Source organism: Saccopteryx leptura, chromosome 2 (assembly GCF_036850995.1).
Source record: "Saccopteryx leptura isolate mSacLep1 chromosome 2, mSacLep1_pri_phased_curated, whole genome shotgun sequence".
Classification (NCBI taxonomy): Eukaryota; Metazoa; Chordata; class Mammalia; order Chiroptera; family Emballonuridae; genus Saccopteryx; species Saccopteryx leptura.
In genome coordinates, this window is record NC_089504.1 from 226,293,840 (window position 1) to 226,317,193 (window position 23,354).

General features: G+C 41.7%; 1 protein-coding gene across 5 annotated transcripts in view; it reads left to right on the forward strand.

The window, feature by feature from the left end:
• Positions 1-23,354, forward strand: part of SCAF4 (SR-related CTD associated factor 4) — a 72,360-nt gene that overhangs the window by 41,044 nt on the left and 7,962 nt on the right. For 3 of the 5 annotated variants that reach the window (XM_066370359.1, XM_066370363.1, XM_066370360.1), the window contains 10 exons: positions 657-821; positions 1,327-1,412; positions 2,212-2,402; positions 3,136-3,236; positions 4,068-4,181; positions 4,886-5,042; positions 5,962-6,119; positions 8,693-8,858; positions 8,944-9,030; positions 9,179-9,370. In XM_066370359.1, the coding sequence (XP_066226456.1) occupies positions 657-821; positions 1,327-1,412; positions 2,212-2,402; positions 3,136-3,236; positions 4,068-4,181; positions 4,886-5,042; positions 5,962-6,119; positions 8,693-8,858; positions 8,944-9,030; positions 9,179-9,370 (1,417 nt within the window). The remainder of the gene's footprint in view (positions 1-656; positions 822-1,326; positions 1,413-2,211; positions 2,403-3,135; positions 3,237-4,067; positions 4,182-4,885; positions 5,043-5,961; positions 6,120-8,692; positions 8,859-8,943; positions 9,031-9,178; positions 9,371-23,354) is intronic. The other 2 variants (XM_066370362.1, XM_066370361.1) reach the window with 2 other exon arrangements.

A 23,354-nucleotide genomic window follows, 5' to 3' on the forward strand; every position in this document is an offset into this window, starting at 1 on the left:
AACTCTCCTTAGAGTAAACTTTTTTCTAAAGAATGAACCTAAAGCCTGACCAGGTAGTGACTCAGTGGATAGAGCGTTGGCCTGGGATGCTGAGGACCCAGGTTTGAGACCCCAAGGTCGCCAGCTTGAGCAAGGGATCACTGGCTCGGTTAGAGCCCTCCGGTCAAGACACGTATGAGAAAGCAATTAATGAACAACTAAGGTGCCGCAACGAAGAATTGGTGCTTCTCCTCTCTCTCTCTCTTGTCTGTCTGTCCCTGTCTGTCTGTTTCTCTCTCCCCCCACCCCCCTAAAAAAAATAAAAAGAGTGAACCTAGAGGTCAGTCCTTCTAGCCACTTTCTCGCAGAAGTCAGAGTACTCTGAATTTAAGTTCAGTCTACTACATGGATTCCTCACACAAATTAAATTATGTGTTTACATATATGAAACCCAAACATGTGTTCATCATTTTAAAATGAGTCATAGGATTCTTAGGTAACAGGTTCTTGGGTAATGATCATCTGTGGAAAGTATTAATAACGGTTTCACGTCATTGCAGTTCTTCCATGATCAAAATATATTGAAGGTATGTTTGTTTTATATTAATGTAGGGCTTTTTTAAAATTATTTTTGTTAGCTATTACTTACTGCTCATACCCTTTCTTTAAAAACATAGGTTCCCCTTCCTCCTAATGGACAGATGCCAGGATTTGGCCTTCTTTCCACCCCAGCATTTTCACCCATGGCTCAGCCCGTGATTCCTCCGGCTGCCCCTGTGCAGCAGCCGTTCCAGGCCCCTTTCCAGGCCCCGAGTGAGCCAGTTACGCAGAAGGCACATCAGGTAAGACTTGTTCTCGGTTGTTGATCAGCTTTACCTGTCTGGACTTACATGCAGGTCCCCGTCTATTAGCTTGTCATCTGCATTTTTTAGTATGAAGAAAGCCTTACCTTGGGCACATATTAACCCTCTCTATGCCCAAGTTTTTCATCTGGAAAATGGATATAATACTACCAATTTTCATGAGGTTTTTGATCATTGAGATTGAGTATAGCATGTATAACCAGTGCCTACTGATATTTATAAAGCAGTATGTAACCTACACAGAGTAACTCCAAAAGTAGAGTATTTCTTCTCATCTTGTAAACTGTATAAATTTTTTTCTTCCCCCACTGAAAACCTGTGATTATTAAACTAGTAGTTTGGTCTCAAGTAAACAAAAGAAAACTGCTTCAGGACAAGAGGTGTATAATTTAGCATTTTTTAGATGTCCTCTTGCCTTATTTATAATTTCCACTTTTCTCATTTAATGATGGCTGCTTGTTTGTTTGTTTATATGTTTTTAAAGGAAATGAAAGTGGAACAGCCTTGTATTCAAGAGGTTAAGCGGCACATGTCTGATAACAGAAAGTCAAGATCTAGGTCAGCATCCAGGTAATTTATAGAAAATGTTTTCCCAATCCTATGTCTTAGAAGACATAGAGTTAAAATCCAGTTGGATTGGTTTCAAGTTGGATGAATAAAACAATACTTGGGGTATTTGTGTGTCTGTGTGGAGTGGGGGCAGTTCTTTAAAAATTCTAAGGTCAGGCCTGATCTGTGGTGGCGCAGTAGATAAAGCACTGACCTGGAACTCTGAGGTTGTTGGTTCAAAACCCTGGGCTTGCTTGGTCAAGGCACATATGGGAGTTGATGCTTCCTGTTCCTCCTCCTTATCTCTTTCTCTCTCTCTCTAAAAATGAATAAATACATAAAATAAATCTAAGGTCAATCATCTTAATTCAGTTTCTTCCCTCTGAGTTGCTGTAATGCTTGCATACAGTTAGTATACATGGAATTATCAGCATTACATAGTAATAATTCTTACAATAATAGTCATGATTCCTGTACAAGTTTATTCACCAGCAAAATGGAAATATAGTAGTACTATAATCAGATTACATTTTAATAGCTGAGGAGAAGACTTTCCTGAGAAGACAGGTAACAGCTGCAGCAGTGTGTCTTAGTGATGACAGTTCTCACATGGCAGGCTGTAATTTAGAGTAGGACCGCAAGTGTTGGAGACAAGAGGTATTTCCATAATCTCATTTAAAACAAAGTATTGCCCTGCTGCAGATTTCTTACATATTAATTAAATTACCCACTTGTGTTTTTTCTTTTTCAAAATAATACTTGCTTACATTTTAAAAAGTTTTCTTCATGTGCTAATCATTCTCCCTCATGAAAATACTAGGTCACCAAAAAGGAGGCGATCTCGATCTGGTTCTAGATCTCGAAGGTCTCGTCACCGACGTTCTAGATCTCGGTCCAGAGATAGACGCCGACATTCTCCTAGGTCTCGATCCCAAGAAAGACGGGATAGAGAAAAAGAAAGAGAACGCCGACAAAAAGGCCTTCCTTCCATCAAATCAGAAACTGCAAGTGGTAAATTAACCTTTATATTCAAACTTCCTGAATTATTTTTTTATGTTATGGGTCACAATGTTTTCTAACCATTAGCAGAGTACTGGGCTCTTGTGTCTTGTTTAGTGTGTACCCTTGGGCTTGCTTCTGTATGTTAGGTCAGCTGTAAAGCAAGCAAGCAGTACAGAGTGAGTGTGGGGAATATAGTCTAGTTAGCTCCTATACACAATGGAAATGTTTTTTTTCCCAGAATAACATTCTTTTATAAAGATTTATAATTTACAGACTGTATTACCTTGCATTGTTTTCTGAATCTCATTATATGTTGAATAAGATTTGCTCTATGTTCATAGCTGTTATTGAAATCTTAATTTGCATGACTAGGCATATGCAAATCTGATGCTGTAAAGCTCATTACCTAGAACACAGTGTAAGAGACACAGCATGTGCACTCACAGGTAGGGAGGGACAAGTGTGGCAGAAGTTCCGAATTATTGCTAATCAGGGTCAGGGTCGAGGCTTAGATCTCTCCACAAGGCCAGTTCTTTCCCACTCGTGTGCTTGCTATGCTGGTTTCAGTTCTGGAAGTAGATCCACAGTTTTCCACAGTTGTCAGGTGTATATGGGATTTACCACTCAGACTTGAGGTATTGGTGATGTAACTTACCCATATTTCTGCAACGACTTGTTCATGCAAGGTACAGTGCTGTTCATTATCAAGTGTTCATGTTTATGATGATGATTTTTTTCTCAGTTTGTAGCACCACACTCTGGGTGGGACAGCTGGACAAAAGGACTACTCAGCAGGATGTTGCCAGTCTCTTAGAAGAGTTTGGGCCAATTGAATCAATTAATGTGAGTTTATTAAATTATTTAATGACTGACAGATATGATCATAATTTTATAAAATTAAGGATTGGGACCTAGGTTAAAATTAGCCCAGGTTTGTAGACAGTGTTCTGATTCTGTGTTTAGCATTCTCTGCATTAACAACATGTCTTTGGTAATTAAGTTTAATATAAAACCTTTTTCTAGGCCCTGGCCGGTTGGCTCAGTGGTAGAGCGTCGGCCTGGCGTGCAGAAGTCCCGGGTTCGATTCGCGGCCAGGGCACACAGGAGAAGCGCCCATCTGCTTCTCTGCCCCTCCCCCTCTCCTTCCTCTCTGTCTCTCTCTTCCCCTCCCGCAGCCGAGGCTCCATTGGAGCAAAGATGGCCCGGGCGCTGGGGATGGCTCCTTGGCCTCTGCCCCAGGCACTAGAGTGGCTCTGGTTACAACAGAGTGATGCCCCGGAGGGGCAGAGCATCGCCCCCTGGTGGGCAGAGCGTCGCCCCCTGGTGGGCATGCCGGGTGGATCCCCGTCGGGCGCATGCAGGAGTCTGTCTGACTGTCTCTCCCCGTTTCTAGCTTCAGAAAAATACCAAAAACAAACAAACAAAAAAAAACACCTCTTTTTCTAGAAAATCTTTATGTAATAAACTTTAGAGGACTGTAGACTCTTTAATAATTGGCCTTTGAGAAGAGACTTAAATTGCCAGTTTACAAGTGATTTAAACTCATGATAGAACACTGGCTTAATTGGGCAGTAGGTTGTGGTGGGGGTTATTAGAACTGATTATTTAGTATTATATCTTGTTGCTCTTTAATTTTGTTAACATATTTTATACTGTTGGAATGTTTTGGAGCAGATGATTCCTCCCAGAGGTTGTGCCTATATTGTTATGGTTCATAGGCAAGATGCTTACCGTGCTCTGCAGAAACTGAGCCGAGGAAACTATAAAGTGAACCAGAAATCCATAAAGGTACAGTTGTACAGCTTGTTCATTTTTTTAAACTAATTTTGGCACAGGCATTTTATATGTATCTTTTTAAAAAGAGATTATCTGCTAAAAGCTAACAACACTTAGAAATTTTTCTAATGTAAATGCAGTCATCAAAGTATTAATTGATGCTTTAAATGTAATGTCATTTAGTAAAATATTTTATCTTGTCACTTAAAAAATTTTGGATTTAAAGTCTGTCATCTTATTTTAGAATTAACTATGAGAATTTTCAACAAAGAATAGAGAAGGAGATACAGATACATACATGGGTATTCTTCTCCCTTGGATTATGCCACAAAAAGATTGTGTCTAATGCTGAATAATTTGAGGTTCCTCAGACTTTCGAAAGTGGTCCTTTGTATGCTGGGAATCAAAGGAAGCCTGCACTTCCCCTGTTAAACCTTTTCTTTTCCTCTAAACCTTATGCTGGCTGGGTTGGGATGGATGGTTGGAGGAATGGGTAAGGACGTGACGACAGTTCCATTCTAGGACAAAGTGAAATGAGTGGGTAACCAAGTTCCTGGTGCCAAATAATGTCCAGGGATAGCTAGGCCAGACTGCTCCCTTGCTGCCCACTTACTTGGTGCCTGAGTGGTTAGAATGGTAGGGGGGCAGTGAACTCTGAACATTTATGACACTCTCTTCCTTTCTTTTCTCTTACATTTTGATGAATGGTGAGATAGATTGCCTGGGCCTTAAACAAAGGAATAAAGGCAGATTATAAGCAGTATTGGGATGTAGAACTCGGTGTTACTTATATTCCATGGGACAAAGTCAAGCCTGAAGAACTGGAGAGTTTCTGTGAAGGAGGAATGTTGGACAGTGATACACTTAATCCAGGTAAAACTGTACTTCAGTGGGGAGATACGGATCTAATCAAGTAATTACTGAGCATGCAACTAAACAGACCAAATGAGTTTTACACTGATTATCATTGATCCTCTGTTTTAATCAGTGCTTCATAATAGTTTCTTTGAAGAATGTTTAAATGTCCAGCAAAAGCAGTGGAAAGTAGATATGTAAGGTGAGCAGGTATAGTTATTTTTGGTCAGGAATATGGACAGTGGGGTAGCAGAGCTGAAGTGGCAGCATGTGTGGGTGTGACCTGGAGGTGGGCAGGTAGCCTGGCACGGGAGGAACATAGGAGAGCATGGCACACAGAGGGAGCTTCCAGCAGGAGCAGTGTCTGTTTAAAATGCTGGACGGACTGCTCCCATAGCCCTCCTTCCTCCACGGTGCACGATGTCTTCACTCACACTGAGAGCTAGGGGTCTGTGCAGGCAGGCAGGCAGGGATCAGGGTCTGCTCTGTGCTGGGCGTTCTGGGAGCTCTCTCCAGGGGAGTTCCTGCTCCTCCCTCTGTGGATCCTTTGTTCAACAAGAACATAGACTAGAGCCAGGTGTGTCTGGGTTGAATCACATCTCTGCCACTCATGAAGAATGTGATCTTGGACAAATCTTCTTTGTTTTCCTCAGTTATAACATATAAATGCTGATGATAATAATAATAGGAACTACTTAGAGATGGTTAGAGTTAAATAGTATATATAAAATACAGCTGTGGCTGGCACACAGTAAGCCCTTTATTATAATTTTTTTGCATGTCTGCTAATTTAAATAATATAAGATTAGCATAGGCATTTCTTTCATAATCAGACTGCTATTCTTTAATGTAATCAACATTTAAAAGATTATTTCTGGGCCTAAAATTTTAAGTTCAACACGGCAAGCTTGTATTATTAAATTTCTTTAACTCATAGAGTGGAAAGGAATTCCCAAGAAGCATGAAAATGAAGTTGCTCAAAATGGAGGGGCAGAAAGTTCACACACAGAACCAGTGTCACCCATACCTAAACCTTTACCTGTGCCCGTCCCACCTATTCCTGTGCCCGCACCTATCACCGTACCTCCTCCACAGGTGAGACCATTTGGGGCATTATTTCAACTTTCAAGTGTCTGAAAGATACCTTTCTAAATCTTACTGTAACTGTATGTCTAGATTCACAAAGACGTGTACAAAAATGTGCGTTACTACTTTGTCATGTTTTGGTATGTCCAACCTATTCTTTATAAGCTCTTTAACAAACATCTTTAAATGTTAATAAAACCAGAACGTACTCATACTGCCTTACATCTGTCCAGATGACTATCTTACAGTATGGTGGTTCAGGCTTGAGGTGCAAACCTGTTAGAATTTCTTCTACCCTTTATACTCTTACCTTGTTTTCTTACCAGGTCTTTATGCTTCATGTTCTGAGGGAGCTTGGATTTATACCCAACAAGCAGCTGTTTGCAGAGAAAGATTGCTATCATGGATTTTTTTAGTAAACTGAGTGCCATTTAACATGAAGTTATATATGTTTTTTCTTTTCCAAGTGAGAGAAGGAGAGACTGAGAGACAGACTCCCATATATGACACAACTAGGATCCACCCAGCAGCCCCCGTTGGGGCCGATGCTCTGCCCATCTTGGGCCATGCTTGCAACTGAGCTATTTTCAGTGCCTAGGGCGGAGGCTCCAGGGAGCCATCCTCAGTGCCCAGGGCTGATGCACTCAAACCAATTGAGCCATGGCCGTGGGAGGAGAAGAGATAGTGAGAGAGAGAAGGGAGAGGGAGAAGCAGATGGTTGCTTCTCCTTTGTGCCATGACTGGGAATCAAACTGGGGAGACCTGCACACTGGGCTGATGCTCTGCCAGTGAGCCAACTGGCCAGGGCCTGAAGGGATAGTCTTAGGGAGTCTTGGCTCTCCTGTTACTTCAGAAGGAAGGATCTGGGTTCTGCCAGAAAGGGTTTGAATCCCAACTCCGTTGTTCATTCAGCAGTGTGACCTTGGGCACATCAATGTCTAAGCTTTGTTTTTTTGTCTGTTAATATGTAAATTTCCTTTTCTTGCTTTAGTTTCAGTGTTCTTATGTCAGAGTTGTTTGAGATTGAATGAGGTAACTGATGTTACATACTCAGCAGGTTTCCTGTTACAGAATGAGCTAACAACCTTTTGTTAAAACTTTAAGTAGTTGACCCATAGTTTACATATGATCTAGATTTTTCTTGTCTTTTCATTATTTAGATTTTTTTTTTTTGTCTTTCAATACCTCCTTTTCGCACTTGCTCACATTAAATCTGACCAGGTAAATCTGTGCTAACACAAAAGTGGGTTGCCTAGTCTCTTAATTTAGCTGACTGGTGGTGGTGCCGTGGATAGATCATTGACTTGGGATGCTGAGGACCCTCGTTTGGAGCCCCAAGTTGCAGGTTTGAGTGCAGGATCATCAAAATGATCCCAAGGTTGCTGGCTTTTGAGCAAAGGGGTCAGTGGCTCAGCTTGAGACCCCTAATCAAGGCATGTGTGAAAATCAGTGAACAACTCAAGTGGCAACTACAAATTGATACTTCTCATCTTCTCCCTTCCTGTCTCTTCCTCTCTCAAATAAACTGAAATATAATACAATAATAAAAATAAAAGGACTTCTCTTAATTTGTCAGTCCTTAATAGTTGACCTTTTGAATTTGCCCTTCAGCGTAGACTTTAAATAAGATCCAAGTGCCTGACCAGGCGGTGGCGCAGTGGATAGAGCGTCGGACTGGGATGCAGAGGACCCAGGTTCGAGACCTCAAAGTTGCCAGCTTGGGTGCCAGCTCATCTGGTTTGAGCAGGGGTTCACCAGCTTGGACCCAAGGTCGCTGGCTCTAGCAAGGGGTTACTCAATTTGCTGAAGGCCCGCGGTCAAGGCACATATGAGAAAGCAATCAATGAACAACTAAGACGTTGCAACGCACAATGAAAAACTAATGATTGGTGCTTCTCATCTCTCCGTTCCTGTCTGTCTGTCCCTGTCTATCTCTCTCTGACTCTCTCTGTCTCTGAAAAAAAAAGATACAAGTATGTCAGCACTCAAGAGAAACCTGACTAATCTGTTTAAATTGATTATGCTTTTTTAAAACAATAGCTAATATTTATTTGTAGGGTGTTAAGTGCTAGGCATAGGCACTTAACTCTCTAATCCCCATAATTATGTGAGGGTGGCACTTTTCCATTTTACAGATGAAGGAACTGAGGTCTGGAGAGAGTATAACTTTGTTCAAGGTCACACAGAGCTAGGCAAAAGAGTTGCCTGGTTGGGCAGTTTGACCCTAGGGCCTGTGATCTTAATCATTGTGAAGTTTGTCAAGTAGCTTTTCTTAGCGTTCTATTTCTCAAACTTATACCTGATTATGGAACATTTTGTTAGCGTGTCATGTTGTATCAGGTCACCAACAGATGCTGGTGAGATACAGTATGGACTTGCTGTCATAAAGTAGAGAGCAAAGCTCTGATTTCTGTCATTTGGTGTGGGTGCGGATTACCACCTGTTTTCTCATTTATTTACATACTGAGAACAAATTTAGAAATACTTATGTTTTCTTTCAACAAGATACTTTCTGTGTCTCTACTCACTGTTGGTGGGAGGGGTCTGGGTGTGTGGTTTCATTTTTGTTCCTTTCTTCCTAGGTCCCACCACATCAGCCAGGCCCCCCTGTTGTTGGTGCTCTCCAGCCACCTGCTTTCACACCTCCTCTGGGAATTCCTCCCCCGGGCTTCGGTCCTGGTGTTCCTCCCCCTCCTCCTCCTCCACCATTTCTACGCCCAGGATTCAACCCCATGCATTTACCACCAGGTATACCAACTTGTTGGAGAGGACGTTGCTTTCAGGTCTGAGATAAAGGGATGCCGCGCAAGTGACATCATTTCTCTCGTTCTAGGTTTTCTTCCTCCTGGACCCCCACCTCCTATCACTCCACCAGTGTCCATTCCTCCTCCTCACACTCCACCAATAAGCATCCCAAACTGTAAGCACAGCTTCCTTATGTTTATTCTCCTGGTGGAGTTGGGAGTGGAGGGAGAGAGGGTTAGTAATAGGGTCTAGAATGTCGCGGAGTGTTGGCCGGGGGCTAGTTAATTATTCAGCTTCACATGTTGATGTGATTATATTCCTAGCCACTATCGCTGGTATAAATGAAGACACCACAAAAGACTTATCTATTGGAAATCCCATTCCAACAGTGGTGTCTGGGGCTAGAGGAAGCGCCGAGTCTGGTGACAGTGTGAAAATGTATGGCTCCGCCGTGCCGCCTGCCGCGCCCACAAGTCTGCCTACCCCTCCTGTCACCCAGCCGGTTTCACTTCTGGGTAAGTGCATTTTCTGTCATCAGTTTTCTTTCCTTTGCCCAGGTTAGGTTTTTTGTTTTCTTATTTTTTTTAAACTGGTCATTTTGGTAAAATGTTTTCTGAGGCTTATGTTTTTCTTTAAGGAAGATCTTTCTCTTAATTTAAATATGTGCTCTTGGTCATTACTAAAAGTTGCTCTAGAGACTGCTTCCATGATGAAATTGTCTTAAATAAAAGTTTGGGTTTGCACATCTTAATCTGATACAGAAAAGTGTTTAAACTCTGTGAAAAGGAATTGGTACAAAGTTCAAGATTGACATAATCCCAAATGGCCCAGCTTTAAAAGTGATAACATTTGACAACATAGTTTTCTGTTGTTGTTTTTGTTTTTGTCTGGACCAGATTTTATGTATCTGAAACCCCCAGACTTTGGTAGCATTCTCTGTGGGCTAGCAAAGAAAATGACCTCTGATACGTACGTAGCTTTGTTACCTGAGTGATAGACCCTCAGTTTCCCTGCTAGAGGTTGTTTGTACTCGACCTAAAGTTCGACCACCATGATTAAGGGAAGTGTGATTTACAGTGTTTACAACTTGAGAGGCCTTACCTTGCTTGCTTGAGTTATAAACCATTATATCAAATCCTTTTAATTAATAAATTAATTAACAAATTGCCATACTGGAGGTAGAATTGCCAAGTATAATTAACACTTGATTTTTCTAGTGGGTTCCTAATTCATACTTCCTGTCACGGTGCTGTGGCCATGTACTTTCAGAGGTGTACATGTGTGCACATGTTTGCTTTCATGACTGTAGTTTGTTTGTTTTTTTAAAGATCACATTGGTTACCTCTGAGATGTAGGACTGTGGGACATAGGTTTGTGACACAGGACTTTTACTTTGCACCTAAACCTTTCAGGACTGTTGTAATTTTTACTTTGTGCCTGTACTACATTTGTAATAATAAATGAATTTGTTTTTAAATGGTATGCTGTCTTCTGGCCTCGCCAAGATTGAGTTTAGGCTGATAATAAACATTTTTATTTCCCTTAATACACAGACAATAGTAAAAGAGGATTTGGGATTAAAAGTTATCACAAATAATATAGTAGTAGCCATTCATAATGATGGCAAATGATTTCTTTAATGAGGAGGTTGCTTAAGATGCCTACACCCTGGAAATCATATAGTAAAGAGGAACGTTGGACTAGCACCTGGGACACTTTAACATCTTTGTGTATCAGTTTTGTTGTGTTTTATTAACTTACTTATTTTTGTAATAAGATGGTTTCACAAGAATCACACAACCTGAGTTGGATAGAATTTTCTTCCACCTCATCCCCCGATCATGAATTCTGTTGGAGATGAAATTTTTCTGGTCTAGTGTCCCTGGATGTTGGGTCACCTGATGAGATCATTCACAAAATTGTGTGCATTTGTGCTTTTTCTGGGCTTAATAAATCCATTGAATAAGTGAGAAGCTTTCATTTTCTCCAAGAGTTTAATACTCAACACTTTCAAACAACCTTGAAGAATAGCCTGCCTCTGATTTAATATTCAGGTCTTGAAGATTCTGCCCTTTATATCTGGTCACTGCTGAAATGTACAATTTAAACTGCTTCCAACATGTGAAACAAAATAAAACAGATCAAAAGTTGGTGAGCTTGAAAAATAAACTTGGTAAGCTATGCACTGCTAGGAAAATTAATTTCTTAGCATTTAATGTAACCTGATACACCTGTTTGGATGTTCATCCATTCGTCCTCCCCTCCCCCCACCCCCCAAGCAGCATTTCCCACAAGAACATCAGCTCGGTGAGCAAGGGACGCTTGCTACGTTGAATAAATGAATGGATGGCTGGTTTTCAGTGCTGGGCCATTGTACTTCACTTCTTCCTAACTTTTAAAACACAACTTAGAAATTGAAGGCTGTTACAAATATGGAAAGGTTAAAACTTGACATAACATAAAAAATGAAAGCTTGTTAGCCTGATCTCTGGTGGTAAAGTGGATAGAGCATTGACCTGGAACGCTGAAATCACCAGTTGGAAACCCCAGGCTTGCCTGGTCAAGGCACATACGAATGCTTTTCGCTCCCCCCATCCCCAAATCAATCAATAAAATCTTTTTTAAAAAATGAAAATTTGTTAAAATAAGCAATTTTAACTAAAATGCAGCTTTAATCAGAAGGAAAACCTTCTATGTTTCTTCAATTAGAAATCTTAAGACCATCTCAGAAATTTTGACCTTTCATAGAAATGGGACTTTTTAATGTGTGTGCAGAGGAGGGATGATTTATTTAAAAAATGAACCCAGTTCCATTGTTTTGATAAAGGAACGTGGTGATCACTATGTGTTGAAGGACATTGGTCAGGTTGGGACTCTGTTGCTCTTGACCACGAAATGGAATGCTGTGCTGAGGTGCTTTCAGGTTTCCTCTTGGCATGCTAATGTTCTCTTTTCTGGTAATAAAAGAAACAGCATGCTATACCGTGGAACTTTAAGCCTAGAAGTAAGTAAAGTATGATGCTAAATTTTAGTTTCTTCACCTAAAAAGAAGGGGGGGGGGGAGAACAACATGCAGGGTGTGGTGATGATTCAGTGGGTGAACACGTGGAGTAGCTGACACGGGCCTGCACAGGAGGCCCTCAGCAAATGGTGCGGAGGGTCAAACAGCGTGTAGGCTACCTCAGCAAGAGTGCCTATACTCTGCAGTTCTACAAGGTATTTTTTAGCTATGATTTGTTTTCAAATGTTAGATTTTTTGGCAGACAAAGGAAGCAAACATTTTGGGGAAGGGCCAGGGGAATGTATCTTGACATAGTTAGCTCAGATGTTTTCATGAAAATTAGATGAGATCACAAGTTCACACATATTAAAGTTCTGTCAAGTGACTTACTAAGAAAATGGGTGTTGGTCATAGTGGTATTTTATTTAAATAGCACAACCTAATATCTACGTTCTTCTCATTGACGATGCTCAGATAGTTTACAGTGGAAGGTGAATGTATCTCTGAGAGATTTAACTAGTTTGTATCTTAATTTCTGAAAGATGGCAGTGATATTTTTAAGTAGCAGGGGCCAAACAGATGTTCAGCAGATCTCCCAAAAGTCTGTAGTGAGGCCTGATGGTACTGGCAGGAGGCAGTTGGGGTGCTTGAAGGATGGTTCAGTTTAAAGAATTTTCTAATCATCAGATTTAAATGTGGGTATTAGTTTGGGAATCATGACTACCTGTTTCTGGAATTGGGCTCAGGTAGCCCACGCTACCTAATTTGTAGTGAATGGAACCTCCATCTTTTAGAGAGTCTGATTTTAGTAATTGATAATTGAAAGTATAAAATTGTTTGCTACATAGTAATAATTATTACTGATTTTAAAGAAACTCATTCTTAATACTTCATACTCCATAATAGCTCATACAATAGCACTGGCTTAATAAAAGCTGATGGTTAGTCTGCCAGAGTTGGTTGTGTAGGAGAGAGGAGTGTTAAAGAGGATAGCAGTTCACTCTCTTCACTGTATACTGTAATGTTTACTTTTGTATGACATGTATCTATCATATTTTGTACAGCATATTTTTATTAAAAGTTCGTTGTAATGTGAAGTTTGGGTTACTTTGGTATTCTAAACAATAAAAAAATATGCAAAAAATGGTTTGGTTGTGTTACATGTCTCTACTCCGTTACCAGATTATCCAAAATGTATTTTCAAGGAAAAATTATTCTTAGTTGGACTCACTTCTTTTGTGGAAAATTAAAGCCTCTTTTCTTGCCAAATATATTTATCGTAATTATTAATATGCAGAAAATCTGTCCAGTTTTATTACACTGCTGTAGATGATGGTGGAATTTATAAATAAGAATCGAGTGTTTGTAAGACTGCTTCCTACTTATTATAATTTTTATTACCAAAGACTTAAAGCAAACTTTCCAGATAGACCCCCACCTGAATTGCTAGATGCACTTCAGGTTGGTTTTCGTATATCCTTGCCGGCCTCAGTCACCATGTGAATTGATGCTGCCTAATTTGGACATTTTAAGATATTATGTGGACAGACTTGGTTTGTGAATTATTGTGCTTAAATAACTGTGTTTGCTTTTATGTAATATTTTATAATCCTTAAAACTGCCTAGAAGATAATTTTACCATTGATTTTTATAATTACTTTAAAATTGGTTTTGATTTGTGGTGATTTTACTTAGATTTATGTGCCCAGAATTTTTTTTTTTAAGTGAGGGGAAGGAAGATAGACTCTCACATGCACTGCGACCGGGATCCAATTAGCAACCCCTGTCTAGGGCCGATGCTTGAATCATCCGGGCTACACTCAGTGCATGGGGCTGGTACTTGAACCAATTGAGCCACTGACTGCGGGAGGGAAAGAGAGAAGTGGGAGAGGGAGGGGAAGAGAAGCAGGTGGTTGCTTCTCCTGTGTGCCCTGACCTAGGCCATGCACATGCTAGGCTGACGCTCTTATCCACTGAGCCAACTGGCTAGGGCCAGAATTTCTTTTTATTGTTAGTAATTTTTAACAACATTTAAATTACAACATTAGAGCACCAGTGTACTAGTGTGAATAACATTCAAAGGAAACCTGAAGAAAATCCTAGAAAGTAGCTTTTAAAATGATGCCTAATTTTTTAAATATAATTTTTGTATTTTAATTCTTTGTCTTGTTAACTTTGCTATGATGTTTTGTCCTGTTAAATTATAAGCTAGAGGCTATACCAGGGGTTCAATTTGGTACAAAAATAAGTCCATTGACTATATTTATCCTGTAAAAGTATTTTCCTTTGGAAAGCTTTAACATATGCATTATGCCGTTCCGTTAGTGTTTCCAAATACCACAGTGCCTTCAACTAAGTATATAACATTGTTCAGTAGATAATGAATAGCAATTAATCCACACAGATGTTTGCCTTGGTTGTAAATTTATGCACGAATGCGCTATATTTTCTCAGAGGGTGAAGCACTTCAGACAAAGCACGAGGAAGATTTTGGGCAGAATCTTGAAAACTGCTCATCATGTTGTCTCCATTTCACTGTGCTTCCTAGGCTGCAGGGCTCCGGCCCAGAGTCTCTTAGTCTAAATCTCTGGAACAGATGCCTTTGGGGGTTTGAGGAAGGTAGGGGGCAGGAACTCTGGGCGATTCTGTAGACAGATATTGCGGTGAAGAATTTCAGGTAAGGTGTTTTTGCCCACTAAGAATGAAAACAAAATTCTCTATGGATAATCTCATTCCATGATAGGTTACCTGTGTATTTTAAACTTCTTGATTATAATAGCACAGCACTTGAACCTAAGTCATAGTTGTTATACTTTGCCATTTATAGTAGAATAGCTAATAGTGTACAAACTGGAATCCTAAAAAGCAGCTATAAGTGACTTGGGAAATGATCAAAGCCTATTGTATGTTATTTTGTTAAAAAAACAAGGAATTATTTCAAAGTAATAACTATCAGTCTATGATTTCTCTTTATCTGAAGTTCTGGTTCTCATGTATTAGATTTTATCAAAAGTATGCCTTATGCTAAAAACAGATCTCAGTATACCTGCATTAATAATTATTGAAACTCAGATTCCTCTTAAAAATCTGTTGTTTCTAACCATGATTTAAAAAATAATCTTAATGTATAATGTAATCTAGAATGTACTACAATTCTTTGAAAATCAGCTCATTATTTCATTCTCTCCAGCTTCCAACTCCTGTAAGAATCACCTGAGAGTCAAAATAATTATACCTTAAATGCCATTCAGTGGTGAATCTAGGCAAAAGAAAAAGTACATATGTGGGTGGTACTGTTTCAACTTTCTGAAGGTCTGGAGTAACAAAGAGCACTTGATGAATACATCGACACACCTAGGGATGTTGGGATCTTGGTGAGAAGGAGAGTGGTTTTTTTTCTTGGGAGGGATATTTTGTGTTAGGTTTATGCAAAATGCTACAGTGACATTCTGTCGGGGTCGAACTAGAACTGCAGCTCGCACAGCAGATGGTCTTCCAAGGTTACAGTGGAAAAGCCCTCGCCGCCCACTCAGAGGTCTGGGTCTTCTAGCCTCTGTTCCTGCCACCAAGAGGTGTCTTCTCCTGATGCGTCTGGTCATCGCCTGTACCACAGTTCACTTACACACCTGACATGTATTTGTTCAGTACCTGTTGGGTACCAGGCACTCATTTTGCTGGGAACTAGAGATAACCTGGATACACAAGACAAGGCCTGTCTTCTTGGAACGCATGTTCTGGTAGGGACTTGGGTAATAAGTGAGTTAATAATTTCATATAGAGATACTTTTATAAAGAATATAAAACAGAAAACAGTTTGGGGTTGGAGTGTCATGTGGGGTGGCCAAGCGGAGTGAGAGGGAAATGTGCAGAGAAATGATCAAGAGCCCCCATGAACACAGCAAAGCCCCCATGAACACAAAAATTGTAGGTAGAGGGGCCTGGATGGAGAATGAACTTGGTTTGTTTGAGGGACCACAGAGGGCTGGGTGGCTGGACAGGGGACATGAAGGGGGAAGAGTGGGAGGCGATAGTTTAAAGAAGTTGCCAAAGACCCAGTGGAGGGTGTGGCAGAACTGTGGGGTTTGAACAGAGGGTTAAAATCTGATATACATGCTGTGGCTGTTCCATAGAGGACAGACTAAGGAAGTGGTTCGAATGGGAAGAGCAGACTAATTTGAATGCTGCAGTAATAGATGAGATGAAGCATACATTGGGCCAGTACCATGCAGGTGGTGAGTGTTGGGTTCTGAATTTATTTTGAAGACAGAGTCTTCAGAATTGCCTTATAATTTAAATATGGGGTGTGAGAGAAAGGGGTCAAGGTGACTTTTTTACCTGAGCAGTTGGTAGAATGTAATTGCCATTCTTGAGATGGGCAGATACCAAGGATTGGGTTTATGAGGAGGAAATACAGCATTGGGTGTTTCAGCCTTATTAAGTAAGTACCTGGTAAATAAAGTCTGGTAGTATAAATTCTGATGTCCTTAAGTATAGCCCCTGGGACCAGTGAGGTGACCTAAGGAGGGACTGTGAGTGAGGACATAGGGGGATGAGCGCCAGAGTTCTTCAACATTGAGAGTTGTGAACACTGAACTAATGTGTGCGTGGTTTTATGTCCTGGGAGTCCCATGTCCAAACCTTACAGTCCTGTGCGTTAGAACAGTTATTCCCATTTTATATATGGGGAAGCGAAATCATAGAGTAACCTGTCTGAGGTCACAGCTGCAAGTGGCAGAGCTAGAATTTGAGGTAGCATTTACTCCAATACCTGTGCATTTGAACTACCCTGTAATGTTCTGTCCAGCAGAGAATACTGAGAAGACTCAGAAGTGGGCTAGTAGACCAAGTATGGGTATTTTGGAACCAGTTTCTAGGTTGGAGGGAGAAATCAGCTATCAGATGCCATTCATCAGTCAAGGAAGGGATTTGACAATGCATTTAGTAAAATGAAGCCTTCTAGATGACCTTAAGGAGTGTGGTTTCATCTGACCAGGTGAGGGCACAGTGGATAGAGCATTAGACTGGGATGTGGAAGACCCACGTTCAAAACTCCAAGGTTGCCAGCTTGAGGCAGGCTCATCTGATTTGAACACAGGCTTACCAGCTTGAGTGTGGGGTAATGTCTATGATGGCTTGGTCGCTGGCTTGAGCAAGGGGTCACTAGCTCTGCTGTAGCCCCCCATTCAAGGCACATATGAGAAAGCAATCAAAGAACAACTAAGGTGCCACAACAAAGGATTTGATGTTTCTCATCCTTCTCCCTGTCCCTATCTGTTTCTCTCTCTGGCTCAGTCTCTGTCTGTCACAAAAATAAAAAGAGTAGTTTCACTGAAATGGTGGGTCCAAAAGCCCAATTATGTGGGCTCAGGAGAGGATGAGAGATAAATGCATACAATTTTGAACATCTCAGATTTTCTCTGCAGGGGAATAGTAAATGGGGCGATTGCTGAAAGGAGATGCAAAGTGAGGGAGTTTATTGTCTTTATTTCTAAAAGATGGGTGAAATATCCCCGGTATAGGGGATATTTTTAGTGCAAGAAAGAAATTTTTGCCAGGTTGATGGCCTTACATAGGTGAAAGGGCTTGGATTCAGGGTTTGAATAAAGATTAAAACATGTTCTCAGAAGGCATAATAACAGACTGTGCAGGTGAATTGGTAGATTTGGGGGTCAGTGGGTGGGTGAAAGTGTTTTTCTACAGGCATTTATTTATTTGTTATAAACCAACTAGGGTTAATAAAATGTTATACATCCATAGATTGGAATATTATTAGGTAATGAAAAGTGCTGGAATACCTCAGATATTATGGGTTTGGTTTCACATCACTGCAATAAAGTCAATACCACTGTAAAGTGAGTCACAAATTGTTTGGATATCCATTGCATATAAAAATTATTACAGTATATACTGCAGTCTATTAAATGTGCAGTGTCGTTAACATCTAAAAAATGTACATTCCTTAAGATTCACTTCGTTACTGAGAAAATGCTAACCTTTGAGGCTTCAGGGAGTCGTAATCCTTTTTGTTGGTGGATGGTCTTGCCCTCAGTGTTGATGGCTACTGGCAGGTCAGGGTGGCGATTTCTGTAGGTAAGACAGCATTGAAGTTTGTCTCATCAGCTGAAACGCTTTTCAAAGTTGGAATCAGTTCTTTCAAGCACTGCCACTGCTTTGTCAACTGAATTGATATTCTAAATCCTTTGTTGTCATTCTAACAGTCTTAATAGCATCTCCACCAGAGCCAATTCCATCTCAGGAAAGCACTTCCCTTGCTCCTATATACAATAGAAGAGCACCTTGTCCTCCATGCTACCATGAGACTGCAGCAATTCAGTCACACCTTCAGGCTCCACTTCTAATCCTGCGTCTTTGCTGTTTCCACATTTGCAGTTTCTTCCTTACTGAGGTCTTAGGTTATCCATGAGGGATAGAATCAACTTCCAGGCACCCCTAATGTTGGTATTTTGAACTCTGCATGGATTATGAATGTTCTTAATGGCATCTAGAATGATGGATTGTTTTCAGGTTTTCAGTTGACTTTGTGCAGATCCCATCAGAGAAGTCACTAGCTGTGGCAGCTTTAGCTTTATGAAATGTATTTTTTAAATAAGAGTCCTAGGCCCTGGCCGGTTGGCTCAGTGGTAGAACGTTGGCCTGGTATGTGGATGTCCCCTTGTGCTTGTCTCTCTCTCTCTCTCTCTTTCTTTCTTTCTTTCTCTCTCTCCTCCTCTTCTGCAGCCATGGCTCGATTGGAGTGAGTTGGCCTCAGATGCTGAGGATGACTCCATGGCCTCTGCTTCAGGCGCTAAAAAGTGGCTCCGGCTACAATGGAGCAAGGGCCCCAGATGGTAAGAGCATTGCCTCCCTACTGGCCTTGCCAGGTGGTGGATCCCAGTCGGGGCACATGTAGGAGTCTGTCTCTGCCTCCCTTCCTCTCACTAAATAAAAAAAATAAGAGTCCTGAAATTACTCCTTGATCCATGGCTCACAGAATGGGTGTTGTGCTGGCAGAGTGAAAACAACATTGATCTCATCGTACATCCCCGTCAGAGCTCGTGGGTGGTGAGGTGCACTGTCAATGAACAGCAATATTTTGAAAGGAATCTCTTTTTTTGAGCAGTTGTCTCAACAGTGGGCTTAAAATACTCAGTAAACCATCTAGTAAACAGACATGCTGTCACTAGCTTTGTTCCATTTATAGAGCACAGGCAGAGGGTATTGAGCATGATGATTCTTAAGGGCCTTAGGATTTTCAGGATGGTACAGGAGCACTGGCTTAAGTCACAGCTGCCTTAGCCCCTAACAGGAGAGTCAGCTGTCCTTTGAAACTTTGAAGCCAGGCATTGCCTTCTCTCCAGCTATGAAAGTCCTAGGTGGCGTCTTCCAATAGAAGGCCGTTTTGTCTACAGTGAAAATGTGTCGTGTAGTGTAGCCACCGTCATTGTCTTAGCCTGATCTTCTGGGTAACCTGCTGCAGCTCCTCCATAAGCACTTGCACTTATGTTATAGGGTTGGCTTTTTTTTTTTTTAATATTTTATTTATTGATTTTTTAGAGAGAGAGAGAGAGAGAGAGAAGGGGGAGGAGCAGGAAGCATCAACTCCCATATGTGCCTTGACCAGGCAAGCCCAAGGTTTCGAACCGGCGACCTCAGTGTTCCAGGTCGACGCTTTATCCCACTGCGCCACCACAGGTCAGGCCGGCTTTTTTCCTCAAACGTCATGAACCTGTCTCAGCCAGAGTCAGACTTCTCTTCTGCGGTGTCCTCACCTCTGTCAGCCTTCATAGTACCAAAGGGAGTTAGGGCCTTGCTTTGGCTTGAGGAAACATAGCTGCTTTTATCTTCTATCCAGACCACTCAAGCTCTCTTTGTAGCAGCAATGAGGCTATTTTTGCTTCCTCATCACTTGTGTTCACTGGAGGAGCACTTTTAATTTCCTTAAAAAATGTTTCCTTTGAATTCACAGCTCTGCTGTTTGGTGTAAGAGGCCTAGCTTTTGGCCTGCCTAAGCTTTCAACATGCTTTTCTCTCTGTGTAACCACTTCTAGCTTTCGATGTATATTGAGATGTGTGACTTCCCTTTCATTTGACCACCTAGAGGCCATTGTAGGGTTATGTGTTGGCGTTCTTCCAATATTGCGTCTCAGGGAATAGGGAAACCTGAAGGCACGGAGAACAGCTGGTCAATGGGGCAGTCAGAACACTCAACGTTTAGGTTTATGTTCATCATCTGAATAGGCACAGTTTTGGACAATAGCAACATCAAAGGTCACAGAAGGTTTGAGCCTTACCAGTGGTGGCACAGTGAATAGAGCATTGACCTGGAACGCAGAGTGAGGTTCCCAGGTTTGAAACCCCCAAGGTCGCTGCTTGAGCAAGGGAGCACTGGCTTGGCTGGAGCCCCCCGGTCTAGGCACATATGAGAAGCAATCAATGAACAACTAAAGTGAAACAACTATAAGTTGATGCTTCGCTCTCTCACCCCCTTCCTGTCTCTCTCTTTCTAAATCAATAAAATAATAAAAATGTTTGAAGTATTGCAAGAATTGCCAAAATGTGACAGACACAAAGCAAATGCTGTTAAGAAAATGGTGCCAATAGACTTGATCAACGCAGGTTAGCCATAAACCTTCAATTTGTGAGAAAAACAATGCAGTCTCTGTGAAGTGTGGTAAAGCAAGGTGGGCTGTCCTGACAGGCACTACAGCAACATGGATGAACCCAGGGAAGCTGTGCTGGGTGAAGAAGCCAGTCACAAGGATGACGTTCTGTGTGATTGCATTCATGCCAAGTGCCCAGAACAGGCAAGTCCGTTGAGACGGGAAAAGAAGCTGGTTGCCTCAGGGTGGGGGAGTGTCTGTGAATGGGACGTGATGGTTCATGGATACAGGGTTTCTGTGGAGGTGAGGAAAATGTTCTGAAGTTGATGGTTGCCCAACCTGGGGGGGCTAGAAACCATTGAACTATATATACACTACATGGTGAGTTGGCTCTGACTTGCATCTCACTGAGGTTGTAAAACAATACATACCAGTTGAGAATAGATAGAATTAAGGAGAAATATGCACATATGAAGTAGATTTATGGGGACATGAGAATGGGAATGAGTAGGACAATTAGGATTGCTGGCCAGAATTAAGGGGACACTTGTGGCTGTGGTTATAAATTTACAACCAAACCAGTCAGCACACTGGGGTTGGGACAGCCCCAGTCACGTTCAAGTGCAGCTTGGACAAGAGTTGCACATGAAACCAACATGGAGGCATCTGTGCTGAGGTAGACTAGGGACTCCGGCAGGTAAGAGACAGTAAAGGCATAAAGGCATTGGGGTGACTCTTGTGGCACTGGAGATTGCTTGGGTAAGGGGTAAGAGAGTGGGGTACTTGAGGGTGAGGATTTGGAAATGATCAATTCATTTGTAATGAAAGAGCTAGAACTGCTAGAGGCCGCCAAGCAGTACTGCCTTGCACTTTGAACTTCCCAGTTTAGATAGATGTTCCCTCTGCCCTTTTTTCTACTCCCCTCCCCCTTTCCACGCAGGCAAGCCTTGTTTATCTTTTTTTTTTTTTTTTTTAAACAGGGTCAGAGAGTCAGACAGAGGGATGCATAGGATCAGACAAACAGGAATGGAGAGAGATGACAAGCATCAATCATCAGTTTTTTGTTGCGACACCTTAGTAGTTCATTGATTGCCCTCTCATATGTGCCTTGACCATGGGGCTACAGCAGACCGAGTAACCCCTTGCTCGAGCCAGCAACCTTGGGTCCAAGCTGGTGAGCTTTGCTCAAACCAGATGAACCTGCGCTCAAGCTGGGAAACTCGGGGGTCTTGAACCTGGGTCCTCACATCCCAGTCCAACTCTCGATCCACTGTGCCACCGCCTGGGCAGGCAAGCCTTGTTTATCTTTAAAGACCCCTTACATTTACATCCTCCCTGAAAGTGGCTCACTGGTGCCATTGGTCACTCCCATGGTGTTGAGTGAAGTCAAGCCTGGAGCACCTGTACCTGCTTCCCCAGCACACACTCTGGCTCAGTCATGTATCCCTTATTTACATGTTCCTGAGATTTCAAGATCTACACTGGCTGCCAACTATGACACCCACCTTCCTTTCCCTCAGCACCTTTTTAGCCCTTTAACATACTTGTTACTTATTTCATGTTGTTCTGAACATCTTTGCCATAGATGATAACCTCCCCTTTAATCTTGACTTTCATTTTTAGTTTTGAAACAGGTGTTTTCTGACTCATCAGTATATATCCAGTTAAGTCTTGGTAAATTTGAGTTAAACTCCCATGTATTTTTTAAACTTCTTGAATTTGAATACAGACATTTTGGGCTGTTGCATTCTTACTCTGCCTTAATATCTTGCTATATTAGAAGTTTTAGTCTTCTACTGAATGTATCTCCCTCAGGTCTGAACTTCCTTTTTTTGTTTTATCTGTATTCTGGGTAACAGTGACTTCTCTTCTGAGCTCTAGGTGTACATATAGTAATCAGTTTCTCCAGCACGTTACCCCCAGATGTAACCCATGCCCTCCATCTCTCATTATCTTCATATGAAATTTGTCATCTGTCTCCAAAGAGCATGGCTTCTCTTCCTAAATTCCTGCATTGCATCAATGCCTCCTTATACTCAGCCATTCGAAGCAGAGCTCTGTTCCTCCATCTCTTGTGTGTGTGTGTGTGTGTGTGTGTGTGTGTGTGTGTGTGTGTGTGTGTGAGAGAGAGATGGACAGAGAGACAGAGAGAGGGACGGATAGGGACAGACAGGAAGGGAGAGAGATGAGAAGCATCAATTTTTCGTTGCGGCACCTTAGTTGCTCATCAATTTCCCTCCCATATGTGCCTTGACCTGAGGGCTACAGCAGACAGAGTGACCCCTTGCTCAAACCAGATGAGCCTGCACTCAAGCCGGCGATCTCAGGGTTTCAAACCTGGGTGTTCTACATTCCAGTCTGATGCTTGATCCACTGGGCCATCGCCTGGTCAAGCTGTTCCTCCATCTCTTAAATCCTATCTGTTCCCTGTATTCCTAGCCCACCTGTTCAGCTTCATCAACCTCATCGTTTTTAAAATATAGTAATTTGTATTCACACACTCTTTCTTGCTGTCTCAGCAATCTCATCTTCTGTAGGTTCTGCTCTTGGTTCTCATCAAGACCCTGTATTGTAGTTCTCAGAACAACACTTAGCTGCCTCACCTCCCTGAACCTCTTCAGAGGCTGCTGCTGCTCCTGACCAGTCATGTTTGTCCTTATCTTATCTGCCTCATATGTGTCTGTCCTTTGAGACCCGGTCAGACATTCCCTGGGGCTCCCATGTAGATGCGTGGAACTATACCTGTTCTGTTTTGCTACCATGCTAGCTGTGCATCTCCTGCAGCTGTCGACATTTGTTTCTGCTAGGCTGTGTCATTTGACGAGAAAGTACCATGTTTTATATCCCCAGCACATTAAACAAGTTAATGATGTAAGCTCAGATATTGGATGTATGTGT